This window comes from Aythya ferina (assembly GCF_964211825.1).
Source record: "Aythya ferina genome assembly, chromosome: 14".
Classification (NCBI taxonomy): Eukaryota; Metazoa; Chordata; class Aves; order Anseriformes; family Anatidae; genus Aythya; species Aythya ferina.
In genome coordinates, this window is record NC_140312.1 from 6920999 (window position 1) to 6947849 (window position 26851).

The 26851-nt window shown below is 46.1% G+C and overlaps 1 protein-coding gene across 1 annotated transcript in view; it reads left to right on the forward strand.

Moving 5' to 3' along the window:
* Positions 1–5397: 5397 nt before the first annotated feature.
* GALNT10 (polypeptide N-acetylgalactosaminyltransferase 10) overlaps positions 5398–26851 on the forward strand; it is an 87414-nt gene continuing 65960 nt past the window's right edge. The window contains exon 1 of the mRNA XM_084535729.1: positions 5398–5747. Coding sequence (XP_084391855.1) covers positions 5553–5747 — 195 coding nt within the window. The 5' untranslated portion in view covers positions 5398–5552. The remainder of the gene's footprint in view (positions 5748–26851) is intronic.

Genomic DNA, 26851 nt, shown 5'->3' on the forward strand with positions numbered 1-26851 from the left:
CCTTTCCCTTCAGAGAGGGAAAATAAAGGGCAAAAAGCCTGGCTTTCTTCTAGCTCTCAAGCACAAGAGCCCTTGGAGAGGACCTATTTTAAGAGCAGAGAGCAACCCCCAGCTGGAAAAGCGGCTCGGCAGCGGCAGGCTCAGCGCCGTGCCCTCCGCTCGGGCACTCGAGCCACCTGCCCACAGCCACTTCACCCCAGCAGGGGACAAATGCCAGCAGCCCTGAGTAGCAGAGCCCATGGGGAGGGGGACTCGTGTCCGGGGGGGCACCAGCTTCAGCCCTGCACCGATGCTTCTCCCCTCAGGCAGGTAACTCTTGGCTCTCGTTCTGGGTTTGCCTCTCCCTTATTTCCATTTTGCAGCCTGGGCTCCTCTCCCCTCAGTGGGGCTGAGTGCAGTCACTTGGGGTGATATTATCCACCTCGTTTAAGTTTTTATGCAGTTCACTTAGATTTTCTCATAGCCAGCTTTATTTTTTCCTTTCTCCTGGGTGTCTTCAGCATTAGATATTTTAGTGCTGGTTTAAGTGCCTTCATCCTTCTCTCCCCTTTCCATAAGGTTATTTTTTAACAGTGCAAGCAGAGTTTAGCACACTTTGCAAACAACCTCCTAAAGGAGGGCTCGAGCACTGAAGTGTTCCTGATCCACCCTGCAGAAGACCTCGGACCAAGCAGTGTTCCTCTCATCCCAGCAGGCATCCAGTGAGCCAGAGAGGAGCCAACTTCTCCCCCGGGTCCAGCTCAGTGCTGCGTAAAGTGCTCCTGCACAGCTGCTCAGAGGAAAGCAGCAAACTTCTCTCACTATCTCATGTGTGCACTGGAGAACTTGCTCTAAGTTCCTCCGTGCTAAAACCCCGTGAGCACAGTGGGAAAGCAGTCGGCTGCTCCACGCACAAGCGACTGTGACGGGAAACAGACTACGAAGCAAAGCGAGGCTGAGGGCTCCGCGTTCAGAGCTGCCTTAATTATTAGAGCGTGAGCCTCCACGTCCCTCGAGAAGCACGGAAAATACTGGCCTAAAAAAATCATGGTGTGCTCAGGGAAGCTGGAGCCGGGGAGTTTTGGGGACATCCCTGCTGCAGCCAGCCTCGCTGGCTCCACCGGACTTGGAGCTGGTCCGATTCATTGCAGCATCTCGGAGCTTGGAGCAGAGCGAGCAGACAAGGCTCATTGCCTATTCCAGGCAGAAAGTCTCCAGCAACAGTTGTGGTTTGCATTATTTTTTTTAATAAGGTTACTTGAGAGAGAGCCTGGAGGAGGCCCTCTTGCTCCTCATCGCCAAGCCCTGCTGATGGATGTGCATGGGCTGTCAGGGCTGCTTGGGGAAAGCAGCAGCAGGATGAAACCAGGCTGATGTGGTGCTGTGCAAGGAGTGGCTTTGCCTGGAGAAGCGAGCTCCTCACCCATCATAAAGACCCAGAGGAGAGCAGGGATGGCTTCGTCCCACATTTCTATTCCAGGCTCTGCCACCAAGGCCATGCCTGGCACGTCTTCATCCTTGTGCAAGGCTCCTGGTCCCACAGCTGAGGAATTCCCTCAAAACTCCCGTGTTTGTTGGCATCCTCCTGTGCCTGAAAAGCACAGCAAAGCCTTTTCTTCCTGAACCACTGATGTGCCTGTTGTGCAGCCTGGCCCTGCGGTGGGCGATGGATTCAGGTAACTCCTGGGAAAAAAACATGTCCCCATGCAAAGCTAATCTCTGGGTATGTTCATGCAACTGTCGGCAGCATGTGAGATGAATGCGGCCCACATCCCTCCTTGCTTTGTGCTCTGCTCCAGCATTTATCCTCCCAGCAAGCCACTGCCACCTCGCCCTCCAGGGCTGTGCTTCCACTTAGACATCAGCAATTTCCCCTGCCACGGGAGATCGGCGAAATTACCTAGCTGATTTAAGGCCAGGGGAGTTAAAAGAGTGTTTCGCTCCGGGAAACTCTTCCAACAGCTTGGCTGCTTTTGCACCTCTCCGGGCTGCTCCTTCCCCTTCGCAGCAGGCAGGCGGAGCAGCAGCCCGCGGCCACACAGCTTCCAGCCACCCCCTTCTCCGGGCTCTGCTTGTCCAGAGCAAACGCAGGCAGATTTCCCTGTTGACTGCAGGGATTTTGTTCATTCAGGTGGATCCAGGGGGAATATCGACATGTTTGTTTTATTTATTTTTCTGCTAGAAGCTGCGCGTGGGTCTGTCCTATATGGATTAACCTGCAGGTCGGTCACACCACAGCCAGCTCCCCGCCTCGCTCCCCAGGGACCAGGGCTTACGGTGTTGGTGCCCCTTCCCTGCGAGGGCTGGCAGGAGGGCAGGATGCCCTCACACAGGGCCAGGGCTTTAAATTTCTTATAAAAAGCTCCCTGAGCTATTCAAGCCCTTACAATTCAAGTTTTGCAGCACCACAGGTGCTGGCTGGAAGCAGCTCCAAGTTTTGGGGGCAGCCAGCAGTGCCGCAGAGCGAGGCTCTGCTCCTGCCCACAGGTGAGCTGGTTGCTGCACACAGCACATTGCCTTTTTGAGGGGAAAAAAAAAAAAAAAAAAAAAAAAAATCCAATAAATTAATTCAGTTCACATGAGATTTGAGCTGAACTTCAACCGGTAAATACTGAAGGATAAAACAGTGCCATGAATAAAAGGTCTTGTGACACAGCCATGTCTGAGGTTCATTTATTTTTTAAGGAGTTCCTTTTCTTCTGGTTAAAAACAACATGTACAGCAAAGAGGAAGCATCACCAGCATACAGACATTTATCCCCAGTCCCAGCCGCTGTGGCAGAGCTGGCTTTCTGGATGTCATTTGCCACTGGCCCAGCATGGACACGGAAGTCTGGGCTGGATTTTTGCTCTCCAACCCCTGCCGTGGCAACATGGAGCTGAACCTGAGCCAAAAACCTAGCAGGCTCCTGAGTGGTATTTTGATCATCGCTTCCCCCTTGCTGTCAGAGGAAGCTGTGCCATGCCTCCAGCAGGATTTTCTTCCAGAGCCGCTGTGGCGAGGCTGGCACAGCAGCAGAGGGCACAGAAAGCCAGCACTCATCTCGCTCCCAGGCTGGAGAGAGGGGCTGGCACAGCTGGCAGCTCTCTGCAGCAGGTAAAGGGCCTTCTGCTTTCCTTTGCCCACCCCTGCAGGCATCCCCAGGTCAGAATCTGGCCCTTCTCCAGCATCAGTCCTTGCCCTGAGGAGCTGTGGCCAGAGGAGACCAGAAGGAGAGCACAGACCCAGGGCTCTGCCATCTCGTCCCCATGCTGCCGTGCCATCCGGGGACTTTATCCCACAGCTCCTGCTCTGTACACCCCCCTTAGCACTTTGTGTTCTTCTCTAGCCCTCCACCAGCCCCTGCTGGCCCAGCTCCTCCTGCACCCAGCTCCTCTTCCTCCGTCTGAGCTTTCCTGGCACCGCTGCCCCTGTGCTGTGCCCTCCCCTGCAGCGTCTCAGCACAGGAGCTGCAAGCCAGGCAACCCAGCTCGCTAGTAGAGAGCTTCCACACAGGGACTGAGCTGCTATTAATTCATCCTATATTTGTTTTGAAAAGCACCTCGGCAAGGTACACCATTTCCCTTTCCAACTAGAGGCTTAACATCCGCAGTCTTTCTCCTGTCTCAGAAGCAAATCCCCATTTATTTTGCATGTACCCGATTAATCCCCAAGGCATTACACCTAGCGGGCCAAAACGAGAGCTCTGCCTCTGCTAAAACACTTCAGGAGAAAGAGGAGAGGGAGAAACACTGGGCTTTTAGTCAAAGAGACTGGCCTCAGTGTGGCAGTGTTTCGGCAGTGCATTCCCCTGGTGCCATGGAGCACAGCGAGGAGCCCCTCAGGTGCCAGCAGCTTTCCTGGGGCTCCTGGAGATCTGCCCGTGGCTTTGCTTGAAGCCAGGCTTGCAAACACTTCTCGGGGGTCCTTCTAGACCCCCCCAGGTTCCTGCTGCGACACGAGGAAGTCCACCCATTTATTGTACAGGCGGCTGCATGGGTATAAATGGTTTTACTTGGTAACCCCAAGGGGATCCAATCCATCACGAAGCGGGTAGGAGAAACCCAGAGCATCCATTTCCAGTGTGATCACCAAGGAGCAGCCACGGTGTCCTTGCTACGAGGCTCTTCAGACACTTCGATTGTTTGGGATGCTCCCAGGTACAAAACTGATCTACCTGCAGCACCGGCCAATTCCTGCCCCAGTTTGAGCTCATGCGACTCCGCTGAAGTCAATATACCAGGCAAACATTTCATTTAGCAAGGAGGCTCAGAATCCCACATTTAAGCATGTGTCAAGCCAGCCAGTAGCTTTGTTTTAATTAACTCTCCAACTTTGCGGCTGTCATTTCTTTATATAAATGAGAATGTTCTGCCAAGGGCAGAACGCGGTCCCGCGTGCCTACCTACAGACCTCTGCTGGGGCACGAGCTCTTCTCAAAGGGGGCAGAGGCAAGGAAGGGGCTGGGGATGATGCTGTAGGGGTCCATATGGCTGCAGGATTAAAGCAGAAGCAGCAGAGCTTTCCAGCCTAGGTGCTCACAGAGAAAGCAGGGATAACATAGCCGTAGTTTTTTTGTAGGATTTTGGTGGCCAAGCATTATTCAGCAGTGGCCAAAGCCTCTGCGCTGCCCAGGGGTGGTTTGGTGATGCTGGAAGACCCCTCCCAGACAGTAGCAGAGGCGTTTCACGAGTCGCCGTCTTCTCCACCCACGAAGGAACAATGGAAGGGAAATCAGCTGGCGACAAATCCTCATTTATAATTAAAAGGGGAGCAGGAGCTGCCTGAACGTGCCGCAACTCAGGAGCTGCAGCCTGCACCCCCCAGCTGATCCCCCCGCCAGCAGCTGCCCCCTGGCGGCCCGGGGAACTTTGGGGAAGTTCAAAGCCCTTTGCTGCCCTTCTGCGAAATAACAACTTCTTTACGTTGGAAAAGACCTAAATTTTTATTTTTTATTTTATTTTATTTGATTTTTTAGCGGGAACCCCAGCGGTGTCACAGCCTTGCTGCTGGCATCAACTGAGCCGGGCACCTTCCTAGCTAAAGGGGCAAGTTGGCTCGTAAATAAGGACTGGATCCACCCCCCCATTTTTAGGGGATATTCCCCAAATCCCCCCAGTTTTGCTGCCGCTGGTGCATTTACAATAAAAAATAATTATTAAAAAAAAAAGAATTAAAATTAAAAAAAAAAGATAAAAAAAAAAACAACACATGCTGAGCCAACCCATCCAGTGTATGGGCAGCTTAATTAACCCCGCAACCCCCCCCGCAGGGCGCTAATTGCCTGGGGGCACCTCCCGCAATTAGCGCGCCGCCTGCAGGGAGGGGGGGTGGCACAGGGGAAGGGGGGCGTGCCTTGTGCTAAACCCCGCCCACTTCTCGGCGTTCTATGGGCGTGTCCCGGCGAGGCCCCGCCCCCCCAGCGCGGAGCGGAGCGGAAGTGCCGGAGTTGGCGCTGCTCGCGCGCGGGGCAAGTTGGGCTCCGGCGGGGCGGGGGCGGCTCCGCGCCCCCTGCTCGCCTTCATCCCCTCCTCTTCTTCCTCCTCCTCCTCCTCCTCCTCGCCGCCGTCGTTCTCCTTCTCCCCGCGGCTCCCATGCGGCGGAAGCAGAAGCGGCTGCTGCAGGCGGTGGGGCTGGCGCTGGCCGCCCTCGTCTTCTTGCCCAACGTGGGGCTCTGGTCCCTGTACCGGGAGCGGCAGCCGGACGGCGGCGGCGGTGGTGGCGGGGGGGGGGCTGCAGGGCAAGGGGCGGCGGCGGTGGTGGTGGAGGTGGGGGCTGGAGAAGAGACGGTGAGTGAGGGGGGGGGGTACTGGGAGGGTGTGTGTGGGGGGGGTAATGGAGGGGTACTGGGAGTGGGGGGGTTACTGGGAGGGTACTGGGAGGGGAGGGGAGGGCTGCTGGGGGGTTACTGGGAGTGTAAAGGGTCCTGGGGGGGTCCTTGGAGAGTGGCAAGGGCTGTGGGGGGTACTGGAGGGGGGTTTCTGGAGGGGTACTGGGGGTTTAGGGGGTGTTAGGGGTGTGCTGGGAGTGTATGGGGGAGATGGGAGGGTACTGGGAGGGTGTGAGGGGCTTGGAGGGGGTGCTGGGGGGGTCCTGGAGTGTGTATGGGGCTGCTGGGGGGGTTCTGGGGGTGATTGTGGATGCGTAGGGGGTGCTGGGGGGGTATTGGGGGTGATTTTGGATGTGTGGAGGATGCTGGGGGGGTCCTGGGTAAATATGGGGTGCTGTGTGTGTAGGGAGTGCCCAGCAGTGTGGGGCTGCAGTGGGTGGGGGCCAGAGCTCAGCTGCGGTGTGTTGTGTTCGTGCATGCCTGGGGGATGGAGCTGAGCTCTTGAGGACCCCCGCCTGTGTCTTGGTGTCTGGGGGGGTCTCATCTGGCCCCTCTGTACACAGGGACGGGGAGCACCTGCCCCACAGCAGCAGGGATCTGGTGGTTTGAGCCCAGCGGGAGGCAGCCCCCCAGGAGGCAGTGGCAGGAGGGAGGCTGCCTGCAGGGAGGGAGCCGAGTGTGGCTCCCGTGAGAAATGGGAGCAGCTGAATTGACGTAAGCTGAGGAGAGAAGGGGCTCGAGTAGGGGATGGGTCGGAGGTGGAAGGCAAGTACTTTCTTGGCAGCTTACGGATCCAGAAACCAGAGGTCTGCTTGCCTTTCTGGCCGGGCTTGGTAAGGGAATAAAGCAGGATCTTCGCTCTAAGGAGTAAGGAAGGGAAGTTTGCCCCCTCCTTGCAATGGAAAGAATAGTAAATGTGTCTCCTGAGGGCATCCCTTCTGCTCCATTTCTCTTCACCTGTCTCAGGAAGGTACGGGGAACGCGCATCACCAGTTACTTCGGGGTCTCCACAGACCTTGTGGCAAGGGCTAGCAGAAAGCACCAGGTGGAGCGTGAGGGCGATGCCTGTGCCCTGATCCTCCTCTGGGGAAAGAAGAGCACGGAGCTGTTCCCATCGCGGTGGGGAATACCCGCTAGGTACCTGCTGCTTGGTGGTGTTGCAGCAAAATGCATTCCTTGCTTGTCCCTCTGGGGTAGAAACAGGCAAACCCCCCTGCTTAATGTGAGGGACACGAATGCCAGACCACCCGGATTAGACGTTTGTAAGCTTGGTTTAGCTGCATTTACTTTTGGCTCTGTAATTGCTTTATCCCATCCTTGGTTTGGCTTCATACCACTACGAATGATTGGGGCTTGAAAGCCTGAAATGTCAGTGTGTAACTATCAGTTCAGCTCCTTGTTCAAAACCACTTAAAACTCTTAGTTGTCTCAATCTTCCCCTCCTCAGAGACTTGCCATTACGACTGCACCGTAAAGGTGGAGAAACTTAGCATGGCAATTTCTGCTCAGAGAGCAAGGAGGCTCCAGGAATGAGGTGCTGAGGTTGAGCTCTTCCTTCCCAGCAGAAACATTGTTCAAATTCCAGCATTTTGGGTAAACCCAGGCATAACCGTGATTGTGTCCTGGTCATATGCCATGCTGATAGGGGAAGAAACGAAAAAGTCAGTCGGTACCTGCCGTAACGTGGGGTTACATAGCAGACCCCAGACCTGCCCAGAGATCCTTTTAATGCACAGTGATCGTTGTGTGCCCACAGTTCCTGATGCTATTGCCTTATGCTTGTATTTCTGTTGCATGCAGGCGATCTATTTTGCATGACTGACAAAATTAAGCCTTGTAGGCTACTGCTGCACAGCTCCACATAGTACATGAAGACCAGTGTAAAATCATGCCTCTTCTAGAGGTTGCGAAGGAGGAAGTTGGTAATTGTCAGGCTTCAAAGCTCCTTGCTAGAGGTAGCAGTTAACATTGGTTAAATCTACCAGGGCTGAAAATACAATAAAAAGCTGACTTTTTATTTTTCGTCTTCCAAAGTCATCCCTGTGCTGTGGGCCTTGGGTTGGAGCAGCTGTAGGCCAGGCAGTTTGTGCAGTGCGTCACTGCTGGTTTCGGTGTGTTGTCTTCTCAGAATTAAAAAATGTCATATCACTTGTTATACAGAGCGCTCATCCTATTTTTCTTTATGCTATGTCTGTTTGAAGCATGACGGCTGTCAATAAACTGAGATCTGCTACTGGTTTGGGTGTGTGGTGAGCTGGGCAGCAAATGTCTGTGCCGATTACAGGAGAATTTGAAATAAAAGCTCTCTGCTCTTGTGTAAATCGGGGTTGCTGGGTCTTAAGCTGAAGGTTCAACCTTCCTGCCTAATTATTGGGGAACTATGGGTTGCAGTGGGGCTGACAGTAAAGATACACATCTATCACAGATATTTTTTTAAGGACTGCGCCCTGAAATGATAGCTTGTGTTACACTGAGCAAGGCAAAACATACCCTGAAGGACAGCTGGCTGTCTTGGTAAAAATAATTTCAGATGATGCAGAATAAAGATAAAAACATTTTTCTTACTGTTGTCATAGAGTTATCTGCCAGCTGACTGCAGAGAGTTTGTCTGTTGGGTGTCTTCAGTTCTGGTGGTTCCTGTCTCTTCTCCTATGGTCTTGACAAATACTCATGGTTTTGGTACTCACTGATCAACTTCCAGCCTGTAAATTAATTTGCTGTTTGTCTGCTCATTCACGGATCTGTATGGAACAGCCGACTTCTTAACACCAGTACTCTAGTTTAAGACCACAGGAGGCTATATCATTAAAAGAATGATATGCATAGCACTCAGGAAATATTTTTTTCTTTCTGGCTTTAATTTGCCTACTTGCACAGGCTAATCTGTGAATTGAAGATGTTTCAGATGTGATAGAGAAATGAGCTTTTCCATGAAATCTCTGCCCATACTCATTCTTTTGCTTAAATAGTGTCTGCTCTTCGGTAATTTTATCTTTCAGAGTAACAGCAAAAGGGCAGAGAAGTTCTAAGAAACAGTTGGATTAAAATCGTAAAAAGGCAATTCTTAGAATATACAGTTGCAAAGTTTCAATACTAAAATTTTAAAGTTCAAATTGTGCCAAGAATTTGTGTAGCAGTGTGCCTTGTGCAGCTTCTTACCTTCAAAATGGCAAGGTATCAGTGCATGCCATTTCACTTTATTTAATCTTTCTAGTGGCTGAAACAGACGTGTCAGAAATTAAGCAATCAGGAGCCATGTAAATATATTCTAGAAAAGATTATGCTAAATTGTTTCTGCAGAAGTGCCTAGGCAGCTAATTGCTTCTGTATTTACATGTTGAGGGGAAAACACAGTGGCTGAAAATAATTCATTGCCTTAATACCGGGGTTAGGTCGGCGTTCTTCCTTCCTTCTGCTGTTGGGTTTCTTCTTCTGGAGCTCTGCTGGCTGGCTCTCCATCCCTGGGGAGAGGGCATGGCCTCGAGTCGTTAAAGTCCTACGAGAGATGTCATTAGGAAAGTAGATTCATCGAGTTTCTTTCTAGTACACCTGCATGTGAGGAAATTTCCTTTATCATTATGTATTTACAGTTGCTCCTCGGATGATAAGAACTAGCAAGTCCTTTTTTCTTGGGGTGTGTAACAGCTTTGGCTGGTGTGGTGGCTTTCAGCAGGGACGATGGGCTCAAGGTGCTAAAATGTTTCTGCTGACAGCAAAGGTATTAGCTTAGCTTCTTGTGCTGGTGAGAAAAAATGGCAGGATGTGTATATTGGCATGCTCACGTAGTGCAGATTGACTCCGGTGTAGCTTCATCTTTTTTTAACAAGTATTCGATAGGTAAAAACATATGATCTGTAGGTGTGGGGGATTGCAAGAGAAATTTCAGCTTGTTCCTTCTCTCTCGAATCCCCGCTGTCCGCCTCAGAGGCTGCTGGGCACCGTCAGCTGAAGCGTTTGATGTGTGGTCCTGCAGCGTGCAAAACCACAGATGAGGTGGGCTGTGGGCTGGCGGTTTATGCTTGGGCTAATGCAATTATTTACGTGGTTTTTAATCCTCTGCAGAGATGCTGCTCCGTACCTGCCAGGTCGGGCAGGAGATCTGTGTGATGTGCCCTGTTAGGGGAATGGGGCATTTGAACTCCAGGAGAGACTAAGCTTGAACGTCTCCTTCTCTGAATTGCTGGATAAAAGCATTGGAGCAAATTAGCAGCCTTTCATTTTACGCATTTCATTTGGTATGATGCATGCTTTATAAAGTCACCCTGTAGCTTGTTGTAATAGTAATTTGTGTTCTACAAATTCACTCGCGAGCATGATGGAAGTGTATAAATCACATAGCTGATTGTGTGGTGCCCTCTGCTGCCAGCTGTACCTGGCTGCTTGTGGCTCGGCAGCGAGACACGAGCTGCAAATGGGATGGAAAAAGCCTTTTCGAGAATGCAGCCCTTGGACAATTTGGAGTTGTAAACTTTGGCTTTCGTGTAATTAAGCTTAAAGCGTCCAGGCTGTATTGCTGAGAAAGGAGCCCTGGTTAGGGGCTGGGAGCAGCACGGTGCTGCCTGCCCAGCTGCTTCTGCTGCTCTCATCCTCGTCAGCAGGGGAAGATGATCGGCTTTGCCATCCCGGCCTCAGGGCAGCGATGAAACTGTCACCAATTGTCAGCTTCACCTCGCGGCTGGCAAGCGCTGGCCGGGAAGGGGGTGGCTTAGCAGGCTTCCCCTGCTGCCAAGGCTTCCCGAGGGCTTGGGGAGAGGGAGAGGAAAACCTTCCTGCTCTCTGCCAGCCAGGGGTGAATGGAAAGCCAACTCATCGTGCTTCCCGTGCCCATGTCTTTGACAGCTAAACTGGTGGTGCCATAGACCTCCCTGCCTGGTGGCTTTCTGCACTCTGCGGGACGGCTGTGTTATCCCTCCTGTTTGCTCGTTGCTTGTCCACTGATACAAAGGCAAACTTTGTAAAGCTTATTTTGATAAGCACAGCGTAAAACAATTGACAACTGAGAGCTAAAGCACAAGTGCTCAAGATAAAAAGCATTTTTTTTTATGCCTGATTTCTAGTATAGGCTACTCTAAAGTTCATTATTTTAGTGCAGCTGCAAAATGAGCATTTTCTCCTGGACTAGTTACATGTGGTACTGCAAAGTGAGCTGAAATGAAAGCCCTGTTTCCTTCTCCAAAGGACAGAAGACAAGGGTTTGGAGCATGTGAAGTGGCTAAACCATCTTGCATCTGTGAAGTTTCAAAGCCCAACTGGGAAGGGACGTTGGCTGATAAATTAGGGCTTTCCCTGGTCGTCTTATTCCTTCTGGTGGTCTTAACTGTGATGGTAACACGGAGCTGAGAGCACAACCAGGCTGTGCTCTAGCTCCTATGCTGCATGAAGATGAAAGGTGTGTTGTATCTGCTGTTCTGCTGGGGTTCTCCTCTTGCGGAGTAGATGCTCCTGTTACCAGCCCAGCCATGCCATGGCTAGCTGTTCAAACGTGCTCTGTCCGAAGCTCTTAAAAGCTGTGATGCATAATTCCTGTCCTTGAATGAGGACTTCAGCAGGAAAACTTTCTGGCTCCTGACACCCTGACTGCTTTGTTAGGTCACCAGTAAAAACTGTAATCATACAGGCATCTGCGGAGCCGTTCATTTTTCCCATATGAATGGGGATCAGATGGTGAGACAGCGAGCTTTGTGAGCAACTGCACTTACAAATACCCTGTCAGGCATTTGACCAAGTGGGCTGAGAAAATAATGGGAAGCTTCTTACTACCAGTGACGTGTTGAAGTCAGGCAAAAATGCTTTCTAGCAGACCTTTAGTTACACAGTGCTACCTTCCACTCCCTATTTAAATACAATTGCAGTCATCGCTATAAAAAGATAAGGAGCAGCTGTTAACCTTGCTGTCTCTCTTGTTTGCTTCCCTTGGGAGCCACCTGTAACCCCACTTGCGTCACACAGGAGCGGGTTTGGGTTAACTTAACACAGAGGAAGCTGTTATCCTGGTGTTAGAGCACCCTGTGCACTGCTTGTGTCTGTGCAGCCCTGTCCTGGCACGGGCAGGAAGCCCTCAGGCTCCCCCTGAAAAGTACGGAGCTGCTGGGGAGAGTTAGGAGTTGGTAGGAGGTATTGCTGCTCCCTGTGCTTGAAATATCACTAGGAAAAAAAAAGACCTTGTACTGCATAAATGTATTTGGAGCTCCTGTGGAAGCAGGTGTTCCTACGTGCCAGCTTGGCATCGTGCTGAGTACAGCAGAGCTGTCATTTGTAGGCTTTTATGCAGTGCACCCCAACCAGCATGCAGCGTGCCCAGTTTTATGGCACAGCATGCTTCAGGGTGGCAGAAATGTGCATGAACAAAGCTGCTGGGGTATTTACCATCAGAGGACTTTGCCTCTCTCCAGGGTCCGTCATGCCTCATGTTTTCCATGTTATCTCTGTAGAGCAACCTCGATAAGTTGTGCAGCTTTAAATAGCTTGATAACATAAATATTGCACGATACCGTGCAGACACGGGGACAGAGGTGGCTGCAGTAACTTTGTGCATGTGAAATCCTTGAAGAGTAGCAGAGAGGCACTCTCAAGTTAAGTGACTGGAATGCATGTGCACATTTTCTTCTGAATCACCTTTAGTGGAAAATTGGAAAGGAATTTTTCCAGAGCTGAATGAATTAAAAACTGGAAAAATCTGGTGGGATATACAGGGATGGTAGTGTGCAGCTTGGCCTGGGATTCCTCTGCTTCTAGAGAGAACTATAAGAGAAACTGTGACTTCAGGTTCCAGTTTGCTTGCAAAACTGATAACTCTCAATGTTTTTTAGCAGTGAACAGAAAGCATGAATCTGTTATCTGATTTCAGACTTCTGAACAATTCCTGATGCTCAAGTCACTTTCAAGAGTATAACAGTGATACTCTATTCCCTAATCCATAGCAGGTGCCTCCCCCTCCTTTGTTTTTATGTTTTTTTTTCTTTTGTTTGCCATGAAAAAAAAAAAAAACTTTCGAGCTTTTCATTATCTCCTTTAGAGTTTCCTTGTGGTTTTACTTTCAGATCTGGCATGCTGCTCATGCCTTCTAACAATCCAGGGAGCCAGAAGTGTTACTAGTCCTGCTTTATTCAACTTGAAGCATAACCCCTGGGTGGTAATGGTATCTCTTCTGTCAGGGTAACTGACACCGTGGTGTTATTTGCTGCATTTTGTGTTACCTTGCCTGGATAATGGATAGGTAACAAGGATGGGAGTGTTTATCTACACGGCTTTGTTACTAACATAAGTAGTACTGGATATCAAATTATGGCTGACGTGTCAGACTGTGCCTCTTCTGTGAGTAGATTTAAAGGGTCTGGCCACGATTGCAGAAAGCTACAGATAAGTAAATCGATGTGTAGTGCAGTTAGCAGGCTGCCCCTCCTTCCCAAATGCTTGGGTAGAGGAGTAACCTGCTGAGCCTGAGATCTGCTGGCAGCTCTGCATCCAAGTCCTGCGTGCCCCCGAAAATATCAGAAATATGTCACTTGACACTTCTGCTTATTGTTCATAAATTTGATAAAGCTTTAAATTGCAGCTTCAAAGAAGGGAGGTCTACCACATCTTGGTCCTTAAATCTGCTTTTCTTTCTAAATAATTAGCTCTTCTCCCTGCCCTTTTGCAGTTGCTTCATTTTCTCTAATCTTAGCTTCAGGGTTAAAAGAGAGCTCTCCAGAGCATATATCTATAATTAAGGTTTCTCAACCACAGCTACAGCAGAGTAAAGCAGCGCTCCAGTCTCGCCAATACTCTTGGAAGAAACTCATTTTAGTGGAAAAGCTGCTGATTTTATTGAAACTGAACTCTTTCAGCTATCCCACTCGTGGAGTTCCCTCTGATGCTGTTTTGTGCCTTCCCACTACTCGAAGTTACCTTTTTCAGGTCGATGATGTTTTCTGTAGCTCACAAGAGAAAAGTTTGTTTATTCTTCCTGTCGCTTTCTTGGAAGCACAAACTACCAGCTACAGCAATTAGCGTCCATCACTGGTGTATTCAGAGAGCTTGAAACGTCATTGAATTCATTTTTAAGGTCTGACTTCTTTGGGTTTTGCTACAACTCTGTGCAGGCATCTTAAGGAAAACTGGGTTCTTCATTTTTGTCTCTTGGAAATCATGACACGAGCATGTTGCTGGGATGAAGTCTCTCATATTGTCTAGGTGCTCTCAGATGTGTTACAACTACTGTGAGCAAGAGCATATTTACAGGCAGCTACTAAATGCTGGCTGATGGGTTTGAAATTTGTTCCCTGCAAAACGTGGCTTGTATTTCTGTAGCTTTTGATTTCTTTTATTGTTGAGTCAAATTAAAATGACAAACAGCTAAACTTAGTGAGGGTCTCAAATGGAAAACCCGTTGCAAGAGAGCTGGTGTAACAAGTGTGGATATTGTGACTCTTCCCTTGGCAAGAAATACAAAATAAAGGGAAGGAAAATGGAGTCGGCCGAGACTTGAATGCAGAGCAGCACCCACCCTTTAAGTTTGCTCAGTGTTTATTCAGTGACTGTGTCTTCCAGTCTCAACCTCTTATTAATCTTTCAGCTGCAATGCTTTTTTTCTCTCCAATTAGCACAAGAAGTGGCAGAAAGTAACTTCTAAAAAAATCGTCTCAAGGCAGTGGATGCTGGCATCCTCTCCCGTTACGCTGAGCGCTGCTTCTGCAGTGAGGTCACTGATTTGTGCTCAGAGCTGCTCCCCTCAGCACTAATGTGTATTTCTTGCATGTATGTCATGCTCAGCTGATGTAGCAGTGACTTGACACGTTTCCCTGATGTAGCTTTTGAATTCAAAACTGTCTATCCTGTGTGCCTGAGGGTTCGCAAAGTGACCGCTCAAGCCAAAATCCCCAAAAGCATTGCAGTGCATTTTTTAAAATGCATAGGGATTCCAGTTGTTTACTGAAATAATGACCAGCCAGGGTGTTAAATTTCAAAGAAGTGTTGAAGAGTTTTTTGTTTGTTTTTTTTTTTTTTCAGGTACAAGCATTAGAACTTCCATCTTAACCTTGCATGAACTCTTTCTGCTGTAGAACTTCTATTCAGTAATAGAAAGAAAGGAATCGCAGACTAATAACTAATTAGTCTGTCTCCTGCAAGAACTTTCTGGATAAATAAAATCTGCATCGGTATATCACTACTCTTTACCCAAGTTCTTGGAAGGAGAATGGAGTATTTTCTTTGGTCAAAGCCTCACCCTGATTTCGGACTTGGGATCTTATCTGGAAGCACTGTTAGCTGTCTCTCTCATGGGTAGAGCTGCTTTGCTTCCGCCCTGTTGAGCAATTATTTTTACAGGGTTGGGTTGTTAGAAAGGGTTCTGCTCTGCTTTATCTCCAACGTCTGCAATCCTTTGCTTGCAATTGTATGTGCAAACTAAGGTGACTTTTCAAGGGTAAGTCATCTCCTCCATCTTTGCTTATGTTTACGTAAGAAGATCTAACGTTTAAAATCTCTAATAGCCTGTCTTGTTTTTCCAAAGTAGAAGATTGTATAGCCTTGTCTTTGCGTAGGTTACTTGTGTTCAAAGTCATTTGGGAGGTTACTTTTATCCAGTTCATGACACTAGCAACAAAACAATTTTTCTCCATGATGGAGAAGAGGTAATTTGTTCTTTCTTGCGCATACCTAACATTTCTTAGCCTTTAGATGAAGTCCTAAGAAGAAATTTCAGAGACTAGTAAGCACGAGCTATTGCTTAATGAATAAAACAAGTGAAACAGTGTGCGAGTGTTCTTAATGTTTAGACTAAAGTTTTCAAAGGTGTCTTAGGGTGTGATGCTCCTTTGAAAAATAAGAGTCTTAGTGACTTTGATCTAGGGTATGATACAAAAATACAGGATGCCAGACCTGGTTATGTATAAGATTATTTGTTGTTTTTTTAAAGAAAGAGCAGTTCCTTCACTTCTGCTCAGGCTGACTTTAATCTCAACTCTGCTTCCTTGATAGTGGCACTCTTTAGAAACTGTACTTTCAACTTGGATAAGTAAAAGCAAAAATATATTCCTTCACTGAAGAAAATCAGAACCCCCAAAGGTAGGTAAATACAAGCATAACTCTGGCAAGGGCCTCAATTAGGCAAGTAAGTTTCTAGCTGTAACGTTACAGAAGGTCACTTAAATTTAGCCAGACTGTCAGTTCATATTAACTACTACTTAAGATTATTCAGTATCTCAAAAAGAAGTGAACGCTGATTATCTTTTTGTCTTCTCATTTATCTAGCACGTGATCAGTTGGCAGGGTTTAGTGTGTGATAGCCAAGTAATAAGGACTAACCCTTTTCTCACTCATGCATATGGTAGTTTGGCTTAGCCGCCAATACACTCTGTGCTGCTTCTCTCGTATTCTTAGGCTGCAGCTTGCTATGATGGAAACAGCAACAACAAAAAATTAGTTTTAGATACTAACTTTTTTGTGATGTTTTGGAATCTGTTTCAAGGAATTGATTTAGTCTGCAAAAAAAAAAAATCTCACTTCAAAAAAGCAGCATCTGTTCACAGGTCTCCTTCACAGTGGCAAAGAAGTAATCTTGGCACAATTAAATTGTTTAGAATGAGACTTCTTAAATTTGTTTTGTTTGCCTGGGACTGAGGGCATGGAATTAAACTGTAAAAACATCTGCAAAGTATTGGTAGACCTCTGTTTTCGATGCAGAAATCTATTTGTATAGAGAGAGACCAAAAGACTACCAAAATCATTGTCTTTGCTACCATTTTCCTGCTGTTGCTGCTGCTACTGTAGAAAAGTGGAAGGGAGGTCAGCCTTTAAGGAGTAAATTGTTCCAGTAATTGCCATGTGTATATCTCTTTCCCCTTCCTTTAATCATTCAAACCAAACATGTTTTTTTAATTTAGGATGCACTGAGGAATAAAAAGAACTTTCAATAAACGGCTGACTTCCAGTACAGGCAGTTCCAGCTAAAGAAAAAGGTGCTAGTGAAGCTGGAAGCGTGTGATGCTGCACTGAAAGCGTAGGTGCATAGGGCTCAGTTCTTTACCAAGACACTAGCAGTTTATCTGAACTCCAGTGTTTACAGAATTTGCATCAATTGCGTTTGTCTGTTGCACTTTGCAGAAGGATCTGTTAAATTACGGGTGCTGGAGCTCTCCTTTGGAGAGGAGCTGGAGAGGAGAATTGTGTGCTGTGCTTCATGGAGCAGATACATTGTAGTTAAAAATACATCTTTGACATCTTTGTATTGAAATTTGGCCAATTCTTCCTGTAGTGCAGTTAGAATGTGCAAAAGCTGCATCTCCACTCTTCCAATTAGTCAAGATTTATCAAAATGTCCCAGACTGAATTTCATATAAGAATTAAAGGCATCGTTGCTCAAATACTGCTAGAGGAACCATTTTTTTGTGATGTCTTCTATCATTGTTGCTTATAAAACAGATGTTTAAAAACATTGTGAGGAAGAATATCAAATATTTCCCGTTTCTGTAATTGACTTTAAAAACAGCAACCACAGTTCTACTACGAAATCTATCTTCTATGTCAGTTCACAGATGTCTGTCACTGTTTTGACAGGATAGGCATTGGTCTCTTGATTTTTTTTCTGTCCTCGGTAATAGATCCAGAGGAGCTCTTCCCTTATTGTCTCTTGACAGGACTGTTGTCTTTTTTGAACATCAGTATTTTGCTGACCCACGTAAGCCAAAGTTTCTCTTATCTTTTCTCATAGTCTCCCTCAGCAGGTATGTGTTGGGGAGGGCGTTGTTGCTGGACTGTAAGATGGAGTTTAAGAACTCCCTTGGTCATCCTGCCAGATGTGTGCAGTTTGCTGCTGCCTTGTGCTGTCTCAATCTAAGAAGAAATGGTGCTGCTGCTACATGCAACGTAGCATGGCTTTTGTACACACAAACTTCAGTTAAAGCCTCAATAATCACTTGTAGGGTAAGTCGGTTCTCTTCTTTACATCCTCCTAAGCAGGATGTCACGGGCACCATCACCTAAACTAATTCTTATGTTAGAGCTGGACTTCTGAATTTAAATTTGCTATCTATAGCGGTTCTCTTCCAACTGCGGTCTCGTAGATCTCTCTGAGGAGAAATTTCCCTGTTCTGCCTCACATTTTCTGATCTTCAGATGCAGATTGTACGCTCTGTAAGTGGGGAGGTTTGAAAGATTGGAAAAGTCTTATCTGAAACACATGAAGGTGCTACTTGAGTTGTCCTTGATTTCGATTGCTGCAGAGTGTGTATAAAAGATAATAGGTCTCCTTCTACCATAGTTGCATACGTTCTGCAAATACAAACTTGGGCCAACTGATTACAGAACAAGAGTCCTTGGCAAAGCCAATTGCAAACTAACAAAGTGTCTCAAACTTCAGTCTGTGCCAGGATCCTTTTCCTTGCATTTTGGCCAAAGCTGTTATCAGTTCAAAATAACACTGCTTTTCAAGGGTGAAAGGCTTAAGCTCTGGAAACAAGTAGCGTGGTTGTGCCATTCAGGGCGCTGATATTTTCATAAAAAGAAGCTGCTCGTAGTGGAAAAGCTGCTGAGAAGCATTCTGTAAATTGATGCACATTAGGAGAGCACTGGTGTTTGCAGGTAAATTAGCTGGGAATTGTCAGTCATGTAAGAAAAGTTAAAATATTGGCCTAACCCAAAAATGTTAAATGAAATAAACTATGGGTTTTCTCTCTGGATATTTGAAAACAATAAGTCATCTGAAAACTTGTTCTTTTAAAATTATTTCTAGAGGGTATGAATCTTCAAGCCTTATGCAGTGAAGTCTATTTTTATAGTCCTTGAAAACAAAACCTGACAGACCATATTTGCCAGCACTTACATTGCTCTGGTGACAGTGCTTCTTTTTAAAGCATGCCAGAGGAAATGCTTTGTGCTGGAGCATATGTCAGTGATTAGAGGGACCGGTGCTGCAGGATAAAATGGGAGAATATTGTGTGTAGGAAACACTGAATGGGCTGAACATGAGAGATATAGTGGTGTATGGATTAGTTGTAACATAGGAAAGGAAAATAGTTATTTTAGGGTTATCTGCTTGTAACTAATGTGCCTTCTTGTAAATCAGTTCACATTTAAGGAGGTGGACAGCTTGTTCCCTTCTCTGCATGTTTCCTTTAATTTCTTCATTTAGATAAGTGTGTGCCCTTTTATCTCCCATGGTTTATATAACACAGATACTTGCACACTTTGTTTATGCCAGAGTGAACTGAAAACCCTAGAAAGTGAGAGCCTTTGGTACCTAACTCCTGTGGATTTCGGCCTAAGTGGGTTTAAGGGCTTAGGCTGACAGCGATCCTCAGAAACCAGTTGATCCTCCCCAAACCTTAAGCCCATGCTCCCAAGGCTCTTACATGTGTTTTAGGTCTATTTTTTTTTACTTTCCTGTAAAGTTCTTGCTTCTGAGTAACTGTTGAGCTGATTAGAAAAACCATTAAATTCTCTGGGTCCATTAGGGAAAAGTGATGGCTTCATGAGAATTGATTTGTGTTTCTGCAGTGCACAGGAGACCTGGTCAGAAATCTGTAAGGAAAAAAGTAAAACGCTCAGAGGAAAAAAATGCTTCTCGTAAAGTCACATCAACTGAAAGTACATTTATTTTCCTTCCCTAAAGTTTTTCTATAGAAAATGCCTTACAAGTCAGATCGTTTGCTGGTACTGGTACAAGAAAAGCAGCTTCAGTAATTTGACTTTATATTGTATCACAAGTACACCACAGCTTCCTGAAGGGGCTGGCTGGGCTTTCACTGGTTACTGAATCCAGTGTTTAAAGGTCTTTGGCATTTCCAGTCTTCTGACTGGCGCAATTGCTTTATGCTTTCAATCTCCCATCACAGACATGAGATTTCTGGATCTGGTTTCTTCCTTAGCTTGTCAGAGCTGTGACAGGATATGACTTTGAAACCTTGTTGTTTTTAATCCCTTTTTTAATTCCTTATAACTGTTAGAGGTTTAAATGTTTAAGAGGAGCACTAGCTTACCTCATAAATGGGTCTCATCTTCACATTAGCATCATGTCTTTAACAAAATGTTTTCAAGCTCATTGAAGTTGTGTTTATCAGTAGTGAGTTCATGTGGGCTGCTGTTTACTCTGTGTGCAGGTACAGCCTATTTTTGCAGAACTCTGCAAATGTGTGGCCATTCCTCCCAGAAATAGCATCTTTTGGAAAGGCAATGGCTCTGATCAGAAGATCAGCAGTGAGGTGCCCTTCCTTTTCTGGTGGAAGCTTGTTGAAACGAAGGTATCTGTATCTTGCTCAAGAATTGTCTTGATATACTGCTAAAGTAAATTTGTGCACAGACTCTAGCAATCTCTTCCATTTTGGATGAGGGAAGCATTACCAAAGAAAGGTTTCTTCCATCCTATTTATAAACCGTTAGCTTAACATGTGGGTTTGGGCATGTCTGGTGCTCCTGGATTATGCAGCCAGGCTTCTCTTCTTGTTTCCTAAATGAAAGCAATGTGTACCACATCACCATTTGTTGTACCTGTAAGCTGTCCTCTACTCTGTGCTGTGTAGTCAGCAAGAAGGGTTAGGAATTAGAGGAGATGAGTTTGTGCACCTGCGTCTTGTTTGAAATCACACTGTGCAAAGCTTCTAAAGCCTATAAAAACTCCCAGCAGATCCTCAGAGGAAGCTGGCTGGTGGTGAGGACCCTGAAAGCTGCTTGGTTATAGAGTACTCTTAAAATTTAATGAAATGTAATCCAGCATCCTAATTGCATGTCTGGGCTTATGAATTTCATGGTGACTTCTAGCAACTCCGCTTAGTACCTAATGCATTGAAACTCCCTGTGTAACAAGAAATCTCTCACCAAGAGATCTTAATCTTAACACATAATACTTGGGAAAAAAACAGGGAGGGAGAAGCAGCAGTTGCAAAGATATCCACTGATTTCTTGGAGCTCCTCAGGTTTTAAGTTTCTTTTGTGGTTCAAAGCAATCTTGCCTTTAGTTTATGAAAACTACCTCCTTATTAGTCTGCAGAATGGCTTGAACAACTTAGAGGATGTATGCAAGAGATTACTGTGGTCTGCAGCCAAAATAGTAGAAGCATTAAACAATGCTCTTCCACAAAGGAACTGTGGAGCAGCTTTCCAATGGATTTTTTTGTAATTCAACAAGTAGCTACAAATGCTGGCTGGTGTCCCTGAAATATTTGATAAATGGCACAGTTCTCAGTAGGAGTTGGTGAAGAGTTAGTTTAGGTGGATCTCTGCCATGTAATGCCATATTATTGCTTTGGTCACCCTGGCTTCCTTGCTGTTGATTTCTGCTTACCAGCCCTTTTGAAGGGTGACAATAAGACTATAGGGAATGCTGCTGAGCCTTTTATCCTTTGACCTCTGCACACAAGTTCATCTGTTTGGGTGTGAAAAGGTGGGCAGGAAGGTTATGTTATTCCCTGGATTGTCAAACTGTTCTGGTTATTCTTACACTTTTGTTGTATAGCTGTGTCCCAGTCTGAAGTGAGATGTTGCTATAGTGATTCTTGCTCTTCGTGGTGGTTTACGTTCGAGCCCAGAATAGTCCAATAAGAGAACTGGTGTAGTTCTTGCCAGTCATGTATTTGCTGACCACAGGAGGGTCACTGACTGTTTTCCACTTCTATTGGGGCTGCACAGGCTGATGTGGGAATGCAACCGCATGCATCTCTGGAGCACTGGGTTTTGAGGTGGAGAGGATGCAAGTGCCCCTTTCCTCATCTTGCCATCAGACAGCATTCTATCCTCTCAAACCCAGCTGGCAGAATGGGCTGTGTTGGGCAAAATTCTTGGCACCAATTCTAGCAAAGCTGGTGGTTTTGTAGTACTGGACAGCTGGCATCCCCTGGGTGCAGCCAGCAGGATGATGGTGCCCAGCTGATGGGAAAGTGCTTGTGCTAAAGCAGCAGTCTTGGATGTGATGGATTGCGTGTCCTCTTGCTTTCGTTAACAGAATAGCTCTTTTCTTTTGTATATATCACAGAAACTGGAAATGTTAGTGTTGATGCATTGCAGTTCAGTGTGCAGGAGTGTCAGTTGGATGGGCAGCTTTCTCTTAAAGAATAGCTGATGAAGCACTGGTTGTCAATTGAGGACCAGGCAGGAAGGAAAGGATCCCTCTGCTGCAGCTCTTGCTGCCCCAACTTTGCTCCTGTTGTGAGGAGGACAGCTGCTGTACTTCAGAAGGTCATAGTTAAAAGAAGTTACAGAACAGGAACCCAGTGGAGTGTAATCTCCTCAAAAGTAATCTCTTGGGAACTGTGCCTGCTTGATAAGCAGACATTTAAAGGAGGCATAAGCATTCCTAAAGAGTAAGGGAAAGTTCATTTGCATCCAGACAAAGACCCTTTGGCCATCCGGACTTGTCTGCCGATGTTGTTTGCTGCTTGCTTGTGGGCGACAAGGTGCTGTCTGAGCTGTGGATATAAGGTGCTATGCGACGTATTTTAGCAGCACTTAAGCTGCCTTGACCTAATTCTCTCTCTTTTTAGAGAAGCGTGGATTAGCAGCGGCTTGCCAGGAAAAGTAAGCGGCAGTTAATTCTTGTAAGTCAAGTCCCGAATGACTGTGATTTGGGTAACATCCTTGTAGGAGAAAATGCGGCAAACATCGAATGACTGTGATAAAGGGTAGACGGAGTGATCCTTGTGCCAAGCAGTGACATGACAGACAGGCAAATTGCACGGTGAGGCTCGGATTGTGCTGGCGACTTCTGGCTGCTGCTTTCTTCCTCTCAGTCGTGGCTGATCTCAGCTCCGAGCAAGAGCGGCTTCCATGGAGGCCTTAAGGCATTCCACGAGATTCCAGATTGTTCTGAAAATGCTTTCTAAATGCTGTCTTAATTAAAGATTTCTCTAAGTCAGAATTAAGTTATTAAAATGTTCCAGGCATTTTCTAGAAGTCTCTGAAAGCTGACTGCACATTCCTTTCCAAGCTGATCTACTCCTTGTTCTGGGCTACAAAGTGATATTGTGCTGCTGGTGGGTTACAGATAAGTTCAAATAAATGATTTTTTTCTTAAAGCAATTTTTGCCTTTTCTTGAACTAATGCTGCCATTGAGTAGCTCTTTAGGATTTTCTAATCTCGTAGCTGTGGACATTCAGCAGTAATGGAAAAAAAAAAAATGGTGTTCTTTGGAGGGCATTTCCAAAATCCCTGGGCTTGTCAGCATAAGGCAGCACAACATACAGACTAACAGCCATTTAAAATGTTTTCCTTCTTTTCCCCACAGCCTGTGGCTGCTTATAAAACACTGGGTGATCATACATGATAGATTTAGTACCTTACAGAAAAATTGCATTGTGTGGAGCTGCAGCATGACAGCTTTGTGGGATGCCAACAAGTGTTTAATACACTGTTTGGGTGATGGGAAGGTAACAAGGGCTTGAGAGACTTGCCCGTACACAAGTTGTGCTGCCCTGGGTCTGTCCCTGCTGGGAGCTGAGAAGCGTGTCTCTGCTGTTATAAACGGTGATTAAAGCCCTGAATCTAAACGATGCAGTGACTTCTAGGCATGTGTACATGCATGGATTGGGTGCTTCTGTTGGACTGTGCTGTTGGTTTGGGGTTTTAATTAGGGTCTTTGAATCTTAAGGGGACATCCCAAGTAGCTGTATTTTAACTTTCTTGGCCCCATGAGCTGTGTATGAAGTTCCTTGTCCTAAAGCCACAAACCACTTCTGCATTTTGAAGGGTAAAACTATTCATGCCCTTCCCAGGACAGTAGTCACAGCAGCTGTATCAAGAAACCCCAGTACAGAAGCAAGATCCGAGCAACACTTGGCTGTGTCATGCTGAGCAGGCTCAGAGCCCTCGTACGCTGTGCGGTGCTGAACTTTGTGCCAGGCTGCTGCGAGAGAAGCAATTACAGGCTGAAAGCAGCCCTTAGTGCTGAAGGGAAGGTGCTGACAGATCAGCAGCAGAAATTCAGGCTTCATAGGCTGCTACAGAAAAGGCTGCGTACTGGAGGGCAGTGAATTTCTGTAACAGCAATGCGGAGTTCTCTGCTTATAAGCTCTCTTTGTAAGAGAGCTCTAGGTCTGCTATCTTCCCATTTCATGTTCTGCATAGATTTTGATGCTCTTCGCATTTTAGAGATAGCTTGATAGAACTAGTGGCCTCAGAGTTATATTTTCCAGGTAAGAGCAGGTAACTGCTCTAGAAGCTGACATTCAACCTCCCCTTACTCAGCCGGCGCTAGGAGTGCTTGGTGCTTCGAAGGTCTTCCCAAGCCTGCAGTTCACCTTTGACTTCTGGCTGCTCAATTTTATCAAGTTGCCAAAGGTGTAAGAAACAAAAGCAGAACCTTGACAACTTGTGTTGCTGCTTTTGGGACCTGTGAGCAGCCGTGAAACTGCTCTTCAAGCTGATGTTCGGCTTTTGACTGGCAACTGCAAGAGCACATCAAACAAACCCAGCCTGAAAACCAATGTGTGGTTGTAAAGAGCTCTGTCGTGTGCATCGTCTGGATATTTTTTTTCCCAATAAACAAAAAGCTAATTGTGTTCTTTATATTTCCTTTCCCAATAAATGAAAAGCTGGTTCTTTATATTTCCTTTGCAATCTTCTGGTGTATCAACAGCCATGTAATTATCTATCCTTATTAAAGGTTCTGTGGGGGAATGGATGACTGTCTCTGTGTTTGCTGTGCTATTACTGTTAAGTAACAGAGAAGCCTGCTAGGTGGTAAATCAGTAAAAGCATCGCTGGGAAACTGTGTGGTTACTGAGTGCTTAAGCCAAAGGCAAATTCTGAAGTGTCTTGCTCTGAAAGAAGAATGGAGGGTGGTACTTTCTGAGCTTCACACTGAGGGCAGAGGCTATGCAGTGAAGGCAGAGTGAGACCATTAATCTGTGGAGCTAAGAACATTTATCTCCTGGAAGGAAAAAGTATGACGGGACTATTTAATTATATCTTAAGTTTCCCAGGAGATATGAACCTAATGTGTTGTGTTCAGCCCCTTCTATCACCATACTTCATAATTTCTTTGTAAAGCATCTTACCGAGAGAAGCTGGTTTTCTAGCACCAGCTTTGCTCCCCTATTGTTGCTCTGCTCTTGAAAGCATTTTTGCAGATTTGCTTGGTGTGAGAGATGCTTCCTCCAGAGCAGCATGAGTGACGAGGCTTAGGGCTGCTCACATTAAAAAGGCACTGAGTTTAGACGCAGAAGAGTTGCCTCCCTCTGACCAACAGAAGAACGGACACTGGGAAGGTGAGGAAGTGGGAAGGTTTATATAGGCTTGGGACCGCTTCACTGCAATCTGAAGCACAAGTTAGGTGACAAGTTAGGTGTTTATTCCGAAGATTTCCACTTGCGGTATTACATGCACATATTACTTGCAGATATCCACAGCTTCTCTGGGCAGCCTGTGTGGCCACGGTGATTTGCACAACTCAGGACCCTTTGGAGCAGGCAAACAACCTTACTGCTGCCTTTGAGTGGTTTTCAGAGGGAATGGAGGACCTGGGTTAGAACTGAGTTCCTCACTGGATTAAAATCCCTGCTATTGTTTCGTTTTGGAAACCACTATTTGAGGTGGTTCAAATTTTAAAACCACAATGGAAGTTCCTCAGGAGGGGATATCATTTTGTGCACCCATAATGTTGATATCCTGGCTAAAACAATTATCAAAGGGAACTCCTTTCTAGGGGAGAAGTGAAGGGAGACACTCTGGGTATGGCACTTTTGTGAGAACTTTTGGAGCTTATGCCTCTTACTGGTAAGATTTTGGATGTTTGACCTGTAGTATCAAAGCCAGCTGGATTATGGGAATTTCAAGTTTTTTAAAAAAACATCTTTCTAAAGAAGCCCAAGAAGCCCAATTAGTAGAATTCAATTCATAGGACTTTAAAAATTAATGGTAAGTTCCCTTATAAAATATAGACCACTTGAGAATAACCTAAGAGCAGGCATATGGTTTTGATTTTATCTTTTCCTTCAAACACTGGCACAGTACTGAAGCCAGACAACTTTATTTTCCTGATGCATTATAACCAGCTGCAGATGTTTTAGACATTGCAGGCTTCTAAATGTGCTTTGACAAATGTCTCCTGGAAGCCAGGCGTTCTAAATATTACATGCAGCGTATTCAAAGGAAATGTTGAAAATAAAGTTTTAGGAATTAAATGTTCAGTGGCTGAATCAAGAAAATTTACTTTCTGCCCTTGTCAGGGGTTTTATTGGCTGCAAACTCTTTTATAAGACATGCACAGATGTTAGGGGGGCATGCATAGAGACCAGAACAAATATTGCTGTGGATGGTCTTACACAGTGTTATTCACTGGCCTTCAATAACTAACACTTGAAGGTGGACATTTGCTTGAGATAGTACTTCAACATATATCTAAAGGCTGGACTGAGTTTTATAACTGGTATGAAACTCTTAAGCATAAAGTCAACAAAATTCTGACGTATGTGTTTGAACCTATGGAATTGCTGAGTTCTGCGCACCAGTGGCAATGGCATGACCCTCTATTACAGAAGCTTTTGTAATATTTCAATTGTTCTGTTTGGGATTGAGATAAAGGATTTCAAATAAAGATATTTTGGTGCTTTTTTTTTTGTCTTTGCATATCTTTGGAGTGAACACTTGCTCAGAAAGGAATCTTCATTCGTTGCACTGTGTGTGTGTATGCACAATATGAGATGTTGCATGTTCATGTATATGGCTTTGTGGTGGAGAGGAGCTACTTGATTAATGACACTGGGGAATTACATCAGGTGTCCTCGGTTTCCAAAATTCGGACAGCTTGACTTACTGCTACATAAACCATTCATTTCTGCATAGCCTGAGAGAGGTTGGAGAAATACCTATGCTTTGCTACGGACACCTCATTAAAAAGTGATGCAGCATTCATCACCCTGAGTTCTTAGTCTGGTTGATGCAGAAATTGAGAAAAGAGGCAATGTTAGGGGATAGGCTGAGTGCCTAAGGTTAATTGCTCAAAACTAGGTAGCAGAAATATCCCTCTAGGCAGTGGAGTCCCAGACAAGCAATACATTTGACATGGATTTAATTGCTTATATACTAGCAGTTCTTTAAGTAACGGTGGTCCTAATTCTTTGAAATGTTCCTAGAGGATTTGAAAGGGAAATAGG